This window comes from Canis aureus, chromosome 1 (genome assembly GCF_053574225.1).
Source record: "Canis aureus isolate CA01 chromosome 1, VMU_Caureus_v.1.0, whole genome shotgun sequence".
Classification (NCBI taxonomy): domain Eukaryota; kingdom Metazoa; phylum Chordata; class Mammalia; order Carnivora; family Canidae; genus Canis; species Canis aureus.
The window spans coordinates 72,498,658-72,512,340 of NC_135611.1; the positions used below are offsets into that span (position 1 = coordinate 72,498,658).

At 38.2% G+C, this 13,683-nt stretch overlaps 1 protein-coding gene across 49 annotated transcripts in view; it reads right to left on the bottom strand.

The window, feature by feature from the left end:
- Nucleotides 1–13,683, bottom strand: part of AOPEP (aminopeptidase O (putative)) — a 333,384-nt gene that overhangs the window by 282,640 nt on the left and 37,061 nt on the right. For 47 of the 49 annotated variants that reach the window (XR_013383609.1, XR_013383592.1, XR_013383612.1 and 44 more), the window contains exon 2: nt 6,965–7,900. Coding sequence is in view for 23 of the 49 variants with exons in the window: in XM_077904208.1 (XP_077760334.1) it covers nt 6,965–7,761 (797 nt within the window). In the remaining 26 variants the exon portion in view is untranslated. Of the gene's footprint in view, nt 1–504; nt 649–6,964; nt 7,901–13,683 lie in introns of those variants that run through there. The other 2 variants (XM_077904443.1, XM_077904432.1) reach the window with 2 other exon arrangements.

The window sequence follows — 13,683 nt, forward strand, 5'->3', positions numbered from 1 at the left end:
AACCAGGATCCCTCAGTCTGAACATATGGCAGGTACAAGGAGAATGCTGCTTTGACTCTGATTTTGTGTACAGAATGAACTGGACTGAATGGAAGTGGCTTTGAATCAGAAATTCACCACTTTTCAGCACAAGCATTTTGGGTGCAAAATAGGCAAGCTGTTAAAATGGCAAAGACAGTATTTCTCATTTGGAAGTCTCATGTGGAGATTCTAAAATGAAATATCTTTATAAAACACAGGAAAATTAAGCTCGAGAGATGTAAAAGGCCTTATCTGAAGTCACAAAGCTAATGGGCAGCACAGCTCAGACAAGTATTCTGCTCTCCTGGCTCCCACTTTCCAGGTCCTTTCCAAAATAGTATGCTCTTTGGTTGTAAGTCAGTGTGATTTGTTGTTTTCTGTTGATGTTTGATTATTCAAGGTTTTTCTCTCTGGTTGGTTAGTCATTTGGGTTACATGTGTAAATTAAGACAGTCCATCATTACCTTTTCTCCTCTGACTCACCTGGGCTGATAAACAGAGGCAGATCTAGAATGTCAGCAAGGGGAGAAAGAGGCTAATGTAGAACCCTTCCAAACATTTTCAAGTCGAGATTATCAATTCCTTCTTAATATGTGTATTTCCACTTCAGTTCTCAAGAATTTTGTATTAGTTTCTTGAAGCAGGAAAGAAAAAGAAAAGGATTCACTGTAGAAATATTCCTTTTTGACCTGAAATCTCTTCCCAGAGATCTTCTGCTCATTCTTTTAAAATTTTATAGCAAGATATTAAACAATGAAACTATTTTAGTGGGGGAAGAAAAAAACATGTTTTAACATCTGGTTTTGATGTTAAACTAAAAATACTCCCAAAGTCTACCTCTTTCCTTGGTCCAACAGCTAAGTAATAAACATAATAGAGAAAAATTATTCTCTTTAGTATTTTGCCAACTTCAACCTGGTCTTGTCTAAAATAACAACATTTTGATTTATGGAATTTAAAATTTTTAATATTACTTTAAATTATAATGTATTTTCCTAAGCAGTTTCCTTATCTTTAACCATGATCCAAGTAAGTGGAGTTTTAAAAATAAATTTCCTATATTTAACTAAATTTCCACTCCATTCAACTCATGTTCAGTGACGTCATGAGCTTAAACCCAGGTTCCCTAACCACTTGGCTGGTTTCACAACCATTATAATGATCCTATGGGAAAAAGGAATGGGTTACCAGAGAGAATGCTTTGGTTTTAAGTAACATTTTATTTAGTGGAATAGAAAAGTATATAAACTTTGAATTAAAGATTTCCATTTCTAAAAGTTTTTTTCTTAGGTATACTGAAGATCTAGAACCAAAAAGATATTAGGTCCCCTTCCTTCCTAGCTTGGCAACAACCCCTTAACACATTCTTAACTCTCTCCCTACTCTCAAATAGTTCTTCAAAATATTTTTTAGAAGGCACACAAACTCATACTACATGAAGTAAACAGGCTTTCCAAGAAGCATGTTGTATCATACTATCATATACGAGTCTGTTACTGTTTCGGTGATCCTTTTTTTTTTTTTTAAAGATTTTTTTTATTTATTCATGATAGTCACAGAGAGAGAGAGAGAGGCAGAGATACAGGCAGAGGGAGAAGCAGGCTCCATGCAGGGAGCCCGACGTGGGATTCGATCCCAAGTCTCCAGGATCGCGCCCTGGGCCAAAGGCAGGCGCCAAACCACTGCGCCACCCAGGGATCCCTCGGTGATCCTTTTTAAATGTCACCTGTAATCCAGTATCTATATGACAGAGGCAAAAAAGAACATTTCATTTCAAGGACTTCCATAATCCCACAATGGCTAAACCCAGGTAGGAAAATGTAGCTTTTATTTTTTTTTTTTTTTTTTTTTTAAAGATTTTATTTATTTATTCATGAGAGACACAGAGAGAAAGAGAGAGGCAGAGACACAGGCAGAGGGAGAAGCAGGCTCCATGCAGGGAGCCTGACATGGGACTCGATCCCGGGTCTTCAGGGTCATACCCTGGGCTGAAGGTGGTGCTAAACCACTGAGCCACCGGGCTTCCCGGAAAATGTAGCTTTTATACAACCAGACACTTCATTTTAGAACTACAATAATAATGGGGGAAAAGAAATTACTGACAATTATTGAAGAAATACTCTTTTATAGCTTTAAATACATTTTCAGTTCTCCAAAAAACATTATCACTTGATAAAAATGGGAAAGCAGCCCTTACAAAAAGGAGATTTTAAGGCAGAAAGATGGTGACTACTTTCCAGATTTGAAGTTTATTTTTTTAATAAACATTATTTTAGTTCAGGTTTAGATTTACTTTTAAAAGTGCAAAGATAATACACAGATTTCCCATTTACTCCATATTTACCTTTATCAACATCTTACATTAATATATTTGTCACAACCGACAAACCAATATTGATACATGCTTAAAGTCTATATTTTATTCAGATTTTCTTTTCTTTTTTCTTTTCTTTTCAGATTTTCTTTGTTAGCCCTAATGTCCCTTTTCTGTTCCAGGATACATTAATCATGTCTTCTTAGGCTTCTCTTGTCTATGACAGTTTATTAAGACTTTCTTTATGTCAACCTTGAGAATTACTCTTTTTAAATATTTTATTTATTTGAGAGAGAGAACACGAGGGAGGGAAAGAGCAGATGGAAAGGGAGAAGCAGACTCCCTACTGAGCAGGGAGTCCAATGAGATGCAGGGCATACGATGCAGGGCATGATCCCAGGACTTCGGGATCATGACCTGAGCCAAAGGCAGATGCTTATCCAACTGAGCCATCCAGGTGCCCTGACCTTGAGAGTTTTGAGGAGTACTATTTTGTTGAATGTCCCTCAATTGGGATTTATCTGATATTTTTCTGTTGGTTAGATTGGGATCATGTGTTTGGGGGAGGACAATCACAAAGATGTCATTTCAACACATCATACCAAGGGTACACACTAGCAACATGACTCATCACCATTGATGTTAACATTGATATCGTCACTGAGGTCATGTCTGTCATGTTTCTACAATGTAAAAGTTACTCTTATTTCTTAGCCCATATTTAGTAAGAAGCAGAGTTATGTTCCACCTCCTTGAGGATGGAGTATCTATATAACTTGGGCAACTTCTGTACATTAGATTTGTCTATTTTCCTCCATTTGTTTATTTATTCAAATATTTATTTATATCACTGTGAACTCATGAATAATTACTGTATACTTTAGGTCATCTATCAAAACTATTTTATACTGTTGCTCAGCTTTGGTCGTTAGAAATTCTTCCCGATGGCTCCTTGGACCTTGAGGATATACCCTCAATTGCAGGCTACTATTGCTGCTGTTTGAGCACTTATATTCTGTCACTACAAGATGCTCCAGGCTCATCTTGTATATTTCCTCCAGTCCTAGCCAGTCCTGCAAGAAGCCCTTGTTTCATTATTGGAGAATGATATTAGAAACCAAGACCCAGGCACTGTGCTTCTACACCCTTCCAGGTGACAAGTAAGGAAATTTATGTGTTCATGCTAACCCTTGGAAAACACCTACTTATAATTATTTCTATAAATGCAGCAATCTGTATCATCTTAAACATTAAACATGAGTTTATAGTGATGTCTCCAATTCTAATCTAATACCACAGAGATCATTCTAGCCTCTTCCTCTTGCTCACCTGTAACCTTCCACTTCAACAGTGAGAAACTTGGCTCCCAGACTTATTTAATTTACTTAATTGCTCAATTCCAGTATACATGTAGAGTGGTACTGGAATTGTTAACCTGTACTCCCACAGGAAATAACTTCAGCAACTACAGCACAGTATTTAGGTACAGTTCCTTTTTGCATTTTTAGTCTTAACAAACTTCACTCATTTCCAAAGTGACTACAGTCAGCACCTTCTCCCCCAACCCCCTTCAGTGAGGAGGAGGCTGTTTCATACATTTTTAATACAATTAGATTGTTTTGTCACAATTTGCATTCCATATTGAGATCCTTTGATGTCTTAAATGATCATTTGTTTATAATAGTATCAAACTAAATAATTTAAGTTTTATTTTCAACATAGGGTAGAGTAAGGGTGACAAGAAGAGAAGCCACTGACAGAACTCAAAAGGGAAGGTACCAATTTAGAGATTTTCTTAAGTTTGTGTCTGATAAGTGCTTAAAAACAGAAATTACTGAAAGCTAATATCTTCTTTTAAAGTACTGAAATCTTTGCATACAATAAGGGACATGGTAAAGATAAAAAATAAGAAACGTAACTCCCTTTTCCAACTGAAACATGGATTTTTTTCTAGGAGCTTTCAGTAACTTTATTCAATTTTCCTAGTTGTAACACGAGAATAAAACGTTTCTCATCCAGGACTAAGAATTTATAGTAGGTATGCTGATAGTGTTCTGCCACTCAAAGACAAAATGTTAGTTTTAATAAATGCAGGCTCTATGCCTTGGGAGAAAATAAGCCCTACCCATTATATATTTTTTTTAACTTTATTTATTTATGATAGTCACACACAGAGAAAGAGAGAGAGAGAGGCAGAGACACAGGCAGAGGGAGAAGCAGGCCCCATGCAGGGAGCCCGACGTGGGATTCGATCCCGGGTCTCCAGGATCGCACCCTGGGCCAAAGGCAGGCGCTAAACCGCTGCGCCACCCAGGGATCCCCCATTATATTTTTCACACAATTGTAAAATGTTGTATTTTCACACAGTTATTTTCATGAAGTCTTCTAACCCTGATGATCATTAACTGCTCTCATCACTAAGGGATTTTTTTTGGTCTCACAACTTGGGATCCGTGGGCATTTTAAAGTCCTTAAAGTATCCAAAGAGTTACCAATATACACCTAGATTTATTCATAAGCATGTGGGAGAGTTTAGAAAGATTTGGTGGCTATTCATGGAAGACGATCCTGACTATAATAAAATTACCCCCAAAAAGACAAAAGGGAGAGAAAATATCTTCTGAGGATTTCTTTTTTAAAACAAAATTTATTATCCTTGTAAGGCTGCATAAATGCCATTTATTTACTAACATATCATCATAAACTCCCAAGGATACAGTTTAAACTCCTGCTATGATCATGCATTTTATTGAATTACCAGAAAAGGAGACATTTGCCAAGTCAACCTTTGCAGGAACAAGATGTTCCCAAGTACCTCTTTGGTTTCTTTATGGAAATCAGTATTTATCCATAACTCATTCCTACTCAACACCTGACATATAACGTAATTTACAAGTCTAATCTCTTTCTGTAAAGTGAGCACTGAGAAGAAAGCTATGTTTGAGGCCATTAATAAGCATTTCTTCCAACTACTGTCAATAGATTCTTCTTCCCCATTATTCTAATTCGAAAATGAACTATCTGGGAGTATTAAAAACTATGATTTCCTAAATTAAGTATTCAGAGACCATATTTTGTTAAATCTCATTAAAAACTCTATCCTTAAAAAAATAATAACACTACCCTTGGGGATCCTTGGGTGGCTCAGCGGTTTGGTGCCTGCCTTCGGCCCAGGGCGTGATTCTAGAGTCCCGGGATCGAGTCCCACATCAGGCTCCCTGCATGGAACCTGCTTCTCCCTCTGCCTGTGTCTCTACCTCTCTATCTGTGTCTCTCATGAATAAATAAATAAAGTCTTTAAAAATTAAAAAAAATTAAAACTCAACCCTTAATAATTTCAAAAAATTTTAAAGATACGATAGGAAGACCTATTTCTTTTCCTCATGGTCTCCCAAGAATATCCAATTAAGTTATTCTATATATAAATCAGTATGCTTTTGTGCTGTTGTAAGTTTGCACCAACCCTGAAATTTCCCAAAGGCTGCCTCAGACTCCAACAGAAATAAGACAAGAAGTGAACTCATTCTGAGTAGGGTGGGAGACCAGAACAGAGATGTAAGATTGGAGGTAAGGAACAGGATAATCAGAGCTCAAAGTTGAAGTGATGCTTAAAAAAAAAATCTAAAAGTTTTTTTTGGGGGGATGGGTTGGGGAAGAGATCTAAGCAATTTCCCAAGCCCACCACTTCAGTCAAAGGAGTCGGAGGCTATAAAAGAAGGTACTCAACACAAGTTCACTAAGATCAGCATTCCTCCAGCTGAGCTGTAGGAATTACTATATTGACTTGCAGTACATTAGCACAAAGAAACAGGTAAAATAATGAGGGATCAATGAAGTTTGATTTTAAAACTCTCAAATTTGAAAAACGCTGAACAATTGTTGGAGGAAGGGCAAGAAGAAAAGAACAAATGGCTGCCTACACACCTCCCAAAATCAATGCCTCATCAATTCTTTCTCTCCACACTAAAAACCAGGAATCTCCTGGTGTTGAGTAGAAGAACCGCAGCCAGAGGAGCAAGTGTGCAGTGTTGGCAGTACTGTCACACTCCTCAGGAACAGGCCCTCCCAGTGTGTGGGGGTCTGTACTCCATGACAAGTGACAAAGCCCAGAGAGGCACGGCTGCCAAGAGACAGGTATAGGAAGAGAAGCACAAAGCAGAGCAGACTTTAATTGGAAGCACTTGGTCAGGCTTCATACTGACCCAGCTTGGCAGCAGTTTATTCCCTCAGGGGGAGTATGAAGGAACTCTGAGAAAGTATTTGCTCAGAGACATGCATCACTCCCATCTACAGCACTAAAGTCGCAGGCAGAGATCCCAACAGAGAGCTAGGCTTGGGATTTAGTCATTAAGCTTACCTTTCAATCTCCTAACTCAGAAATACAGGGGCTTAATAAAGTAATCTTTTCATCCTGACTTAAGGGAAATAATCCTATTAAGAGTTGAACAGACCTGGGAATTTACCTGCTTCACTGTGGGCCTAGGGATTTGAGGCTAGATTGGTTAATACCACAGAATGAAAAGGAGCATCTCTGCCGAGACTCTCCTGTCTAGAGTATCCCTGCAAAGGCTCATCTCCCAGTGAGTGAGATTAATGGGCAGGGGATCGCTGGGTGCCGGGACAACCTACCTGCCACTCTGGTCTGAGGTCCACGTAACTGATCGCCCCTGGGGTTTGGTGCTGTACCATATCCGTATGGCGTGAGGAAAGTCAGTAGCTGTCTGAGCCCCTGTCTTCCTGATCTGTAAGCTCCAAGTGTCAGTGTCAAACAGGAGTTCCCCACAGCCAGGAGCCTGGCTGCAGTGAGCATAATAGTCAAACTGCTCCCTCCAACGATCTGCAGGCAGAGTCACAAGTTCATGTACAATCTGATTCCTGAGCTCCTCAGAAACAAATGTGATCTGGGGAGACCCTGTAAATGTTTCAATACCTGGCACAGCAGCAACATCTACCTCCTCGACCTTGAACACAGATAAATCACAGCAGTCCAACACTAGCAAAAAATCCTCACTCCCATGATTCCCTGTGTCACAGCAGTACTTTGAGCTAGAAATCCCAGAAGCCTGTTCCGGGTTGTCATGGTTACCATCTTTACCAGAAGTATCTTTTTCACCTTTACCACAGATTGCAAAATCATTATATCCTGTTTTGGATGAGGAGGTCCTTGTATCTGTCACAGGACTATGGCAGGGTTCAGGTGTACTGAATCTGCAGGCTTCATTTGACTCTGATCGGCAGGTTTCCTTGGTGGAACCACTCTGTTTCTCAAGTCTATTTCTAGACTCAAAGAAAAGCACTATGGTGCCCTCAAAGATTTGACTTTCGAAATCCACATCTAAATCCAGTACATAGTGCTTCACAAGTATGTGGCTGGTGTTGGCCATGAGAGGCAGGTCATCCCAGGAAGGCTCCAGTTTTACATCCATGGTGTCGGTTGTTGTTCGAGAGCTTTATCACAGTCTCAGGAGGGGCTTCCTATCTGCCTTAATCTTCCAGAATCAGAAATGGCTGCTTATCAAAAAAACACCTGATGTCACAAATTGTGATTCCACAACTCTCAGTCCCCTGGCAAAAAAGAAAAACACAATTAGACAAAATTCCAAACAAGACCCTAAGGGTTCCTACAACCACTGTTTCAGCAAACTGACTACCTCCTTAAATAATCCCTCAGTGTGGAAGCAGCTCAGGGCTAGAAGGCAGACTAATCTTTCTGACATCAAAGAAAGCTGCATTATGGGTTTCTAAAAATATTTCAATTACCAATGGAATGAAAGGGGCCTCTACAAAGCCCGAAGAATCTTGCTCTAACTAAAACAGTCCTTGTTTTGGGAAAGAGCAATTGTTATGCAAAAGCGTAACTGAGCATCACTGTGCCTCTTGTTTTAAAGGATATTAAATGCATTACTTCTAATTTTGTGCATCAAAGATAAGTGACTGTTTCTCTACTGTGATTCTAAGTAACAAATATGAATGAAGGCTAAATGGCCTCATACGTTTTATTCTGAGAGTAATAATTTAATATATAAAATGTAACTCCAGGGATTAATGTACTTTTCACATTACGACTGCTCTCATATCAGCACTTCCAGTAAATTACAGGAAAATGAGCCAATTTACCAGGAGTGCATTCTAAGTATTCCTTTGAGATTGTTCATGGAGATTTTTCAAATTTATAGTTAAATACTCGAGGTATATCATTACATCTTAATAGCTGAAAACCCATTAACATTCTGGATAATAGCCTTCTTGTGGCAAACAAAAAGGTCTTCTCATTTGAGAAAAAAAAAGTATGCAAATATCTATAAAAGGAAAAAGAGAAATTAAAATGTAGGAACAGATGTTGTAATAAAATGCCCAAGTTCTTCATAAAAGTTCTGAATCAAAATGTATTCTTATTTTATAATAGCAATCCAGCTAAAAGAAAACTTATTTGAAATTATTTCAGTCCCTGTTGTGTACCTGATTTCTTTTAGCATATGCTGTTCTTTATTTTTCATTCTTTTACCAAAAATGAAAAGGGGGGGCATAACAACTCTGACAGAGTAGATATATTTAAAAAAATTTTTGTATTTCTGAATATCAGGAGGTATTCTTATACCAACTACAAAACAATATCACCTGCTTTCAAGTAAACCTGAGCCCGCTCTTTTTATTGTTTAACTCCTCCTCCCCTCCCCTCAGATTTTATCTGCCTGTCTACTAGACTCTTATTTCCCTTCCTTCTAGAATCTCATTCCATGAATCAAATCTATTGAATTTTCACTTTCTACATCTCCACAGCCTGTTTCCTCAGGAAAATCTTACCTACCCTAAGGGGGAAAAAATCTGGCTTCCTGCAGCCTTCTCTAATCTGTATTCACACTACTTTCTCAGTCATGGAGACCAGACTCCCTTTGCATCTCTGTCCTCCAGCCAAAAGGCCTGCTCAACACTCTGCTCCCTAAAAATGCTCTGACATGAGGCCTCCGTGTTCTTTGGACCAAGACTGGAGTGCACCCATAGCCACGTGCCAAATTCTATTCTCTCTCCACACCGAGTTCAAGTGCAATCACCTCCTGAAATCCGTCTTACTCCCTATCCTTCACCAAACTGCATGTAAGGATATACAGTTTAAATTTAAAAGTAACAGGAATTGAGAGAAATCTAGGATGCAAAGAATATTTTGAAATTATAAAGAAGCTGGCATTCCCCTTGGTTCTAGAAGACTCAATGGGCAAGGAGGTAAGAAGGCAGAGTATTTTCTTTTCCACATGAAAGCAACTGAACTTGTCATGCAAGAAATAATAACCTTCAATAAAGCTACTGGGTATATCTACATAATAAAACAAAATGGATATTCAAACATCATTCTGTTGGTGTTTGGGGCTGCTAACATGTAGTCTTTTGTTGACTGGGCTCTTTTAAAAAACCTTACTAAAAATAATAATAAAAAAAAATAAATTTAAAAGCCTTACTTAATATTTTTGTAAAAACCTGAATATACACATACACATACACACACACAGACAAGAGGAAAAGCTGAATCCACCAAGACAAAGGTGTGTAAACCATGTCTGAAGAACCATTTAGCTTGTGTAACAATATATATGCAACCATTCATTGTCTAACCCTAATAGATTCTTTCATTTACTTGTGAAAATTAATATGATTTAGGATGAAAATATATTCTACAGAGCAGTTTTCACCACTTTTGTGACTGGTGGCAGACAACATGGCAGCCTTAGAGCTCCATCCACATCCAAGCCTGTTAACATCACCTTGTCACCCTAACTGGCAATAGTTTGCTTCTCTTCAGCGGATTCTTGAGAGGATACTCCCCATAGCTGCAGATCTAAATCTTTTCTTCTTTTAACTTTCCAGTTCCATGCCTGCTGACTCATTCTCAGTTGATTATTTGGCCTCCTGCTTCACTGAGATGAAACTCCATCATGGTTCAAGTATCTGCAGTTCTTCACAACTACAGCCTTCTCCCTTCTGATTCAAAGGAAACAATAACCCTTCTCACAAAAGCTAATTCCCTTCCCCTTGAATTCTACCTTCTGGGGTCTGAAAGAGCCAAATGAATAGCACTCTTCTTGCTCATCCACACTGTGAACATACCAAAAAAATAAGGTGAAGATATGGCAGAGGGATATCAAAATATCACCATTATTACTGATGAAGGCTAAACTGGACAATATGATTTAGTGTGGGAGCCAAAGGTACTTGAAAATGGAATCCCAAAATTCAACAGATTTATTCACAGGGTCACAGTAAACACTGGATCAGATCAAGCTCCCAAAGCAGAAGGTACCTTTCCCAGGCAAAAATTAGGGCCTGAAGAAGTAAGGAAAAAAGCCCTCCAAGGTCAAGATGGCTGCCCAAAAGCAAAAAGGAAAAGCTTAAAGGAGCAGAACCTGCTCAATTTCTTCCTTCCACTCCAGCTCCCTTAAGGTAGAAGAAATAAAGTGATCAGCAATGTTACAGTAATTAAGCTCCTTTCACAACACAGGAAATACCAGAAAGAAGAAAGAGCATTCCCCCAAACACTATCTCCTCCCACTAATTTGCAATCTTGTTGCATTTGACCAAAGAATAAAATAAAATAAAAACCACCAAAAAAAAGTTTCTCTCACCAACATTTTCTTCCTCTCAATGTTTCCATCTTATTCCTAATGTGTCAAACACCCGGAGGGCTGCCATCTTCAAAAAAAAAAAACCAACCAAACAAAAAAAACCTCTGCAATATATTCATCAAAGGGTTATGCTGTTAAAGTAACACAATATGTCATTTTTATCTTAAGTAAACCAGGAAAAAAATAAAAACAAAAACATTTAACCATGTTGCCCATGTTAACTAAGTCTTTTTTCTTTGCATTTTGGAGCTGACAAATTCTTTAGGGCTTATTTAGTCCAACTCTCTAGTTTTACAAATGATGACAATGAGGCCCAGAGAGGTAAGGCAATTTGCCAAGGTCACTCATTTCTGATGCTTTTCTCCTTGCTGATTCTTTCCCTTGGAATACTCCTCCTCCAGCTCTTGTGGACATTTCCTTCATATTCTCCAAGTCATAAATCAAATGTCACCTCCTAAGACTGTCTTCTATATTCTCATTCTACCTTCAGGTTGTGTGGACTAGACTCAATTCATATTCTAAAAGCTTTCGGGGAGAAAGCAGAATTTCTAGTCCAGCCCCAGAAGATTCAGATCATGGTTTACCTCCGCATGGTTTCCAACCTAAATATATGTGTAAGTCTGTTATAACTCATTGTTTATTACACCTATTTTCTCCTTGCCTTGGATTCTTAGATGACTTGAATCTCCTTTCTCTGCAAGTATACAACTCTCACTGACGTCAATCAGGGTCATAGTCCCACATTTAGGGAACAACTGAACTAACTGTGGTTGCAAATACGTGGACGTGGCCACCTTGTAAGGCCTCTCTCAGCAAATAATAAACATACTTCTAAGCAGTCTGTTGACTTCAGCACTTTTTGCTATTATTGTGCTCCAATTTAAAATGCCAGCCTGTCTCACTGAAGCATTTTTCCATTCTCTGTCATAAGCCATAACATATAAAATTCCCCCCTTTATCAAGCCCAATGGTTAGTTTCCAGTGGCTAACCACTGCTGCCTCTAAAATAACTGTACTACGTGGTGTGTATTTGAAATGCTTAAATGATTGTCTCAGCAACACCATCAAAGGCTTCAAAAGAATTAGTGTACAGCAATATTGTTCTTAAGAAAGGCAGGAGCAAAAAAAAAAAAAAAAAGAAAGGCAGGAGCAGGGGATGGCAGGGGGGATCAAATACTAACCAGAGTTATGGCACAGTGAATAAACTGCCCTGCCACTTTCAATCACCCCAACAGAAATGCAAACATCTACAAATATGTAAAATAGCCTCCGTAGGGCCATTCCAGGTCCCTTCTAAAGAAAATGATCTCATTCTCCTTTCAAGCTACAAAGCCAGGTGTATCTTTTTTTTTTTTTTCTTAAAGATTTTATTTATTTATTCATGAGAGACAGAGAGAGAGGGGCAGAGACACAGGCAGAAGGAGAAGCAGGCTCCATGCAGGGAGCCCAACATGGGACTCGATCTCGGGACTCCAGAATCACGCCCGGGCCGAAGGCAGGCGCTAAACCGCTGAGCCACCCAGGGATCTCCCAATGGTCATTTTTATAAAGTAGAGATTCCTGAATCATTTTTGTTGTACATGACCACACTGAGCAGAATGCCCTCTACATAGTAGGTGCTCAGTAAATATCTGTGGAATTGACATCTAACATCTGACATCTGACTGACATTAATCATACTGACCAGAAGTCATACTGACTCCATACTGGGAGTTTCTAGTTAGCTACAGAACAGGGATTCTGGTGTGCATAGGTTCTAGTAGAAAGTTATCCTTAGCCAACATCTTCCTTCAATTGGCTCTCATTTTTTTTTCATCTCATGATCCACCTGTCCCTCTCTATGCCACATCTTTTTTCCTAGTAAGCAACTCAAGGGAAAAGGAGAAATTTTGCATATATGATTACTATATAGTACTAAGCACACTATGAGTAGTCATAAAATATTTAATTCTATAGACTACTTGTTCAGAGGAAGATAGCTTCCTGCTATTCCAAGTGTGTTCATTCTGTAGGATACAGTGATTGCTCTTAATGACAGCTAGCTTACTTGCTGAAAAGTATACTGTTTCTGGGCATTTGAGTGTCTGGGCATACTTCCTTAGACACTCAAATGCATATAATCATAGGAACATAGCTTATTACTATGAAATTCAATAAAACAATTTCAGAATTAGAAGGAATCTCAGAAGTACAAATGTATTATTTTGTATTTAGAAGTGTCACACTGACATATTATTCTGTAACTTATTTAATTTTATTTCTTTAATTCAATGGTTTTAAAAAACAGCCATGTAGACACATAAATCTAGCTCTTTTAACTGCTGATTGTCCCTATGTGAATATTCTACAATTTATCTATACATTTCCCTATTAATATTTAAATTCTTTTCAATTTTCCATTATTACAAACCATGCTGCAATGAACATCCTTATATATGTCTCCTGGTGCACTCTGTACAAGTGTTTCCTGGATAAAACACCTAGAAATTTCATTTGGCCTGAGATTGGTATTATCACACCTACTTTTTTTGGTTTGTTTTCTCCTCCTGTATCTTTTCTATCCCTTTATTTTTATTGTTAACTGCTCTGGGTTATTTTGCCTTGGGTATCTTTTTAAAGCAATATTTGGCTGCCTTTAAAAAATATAATTATCATTTTTAATAACTGAAGTTAATTTATGTTTATCATGATTACTGTTCTAGGAGCCCTGATCTCTTCTCAGCCAATTTATTT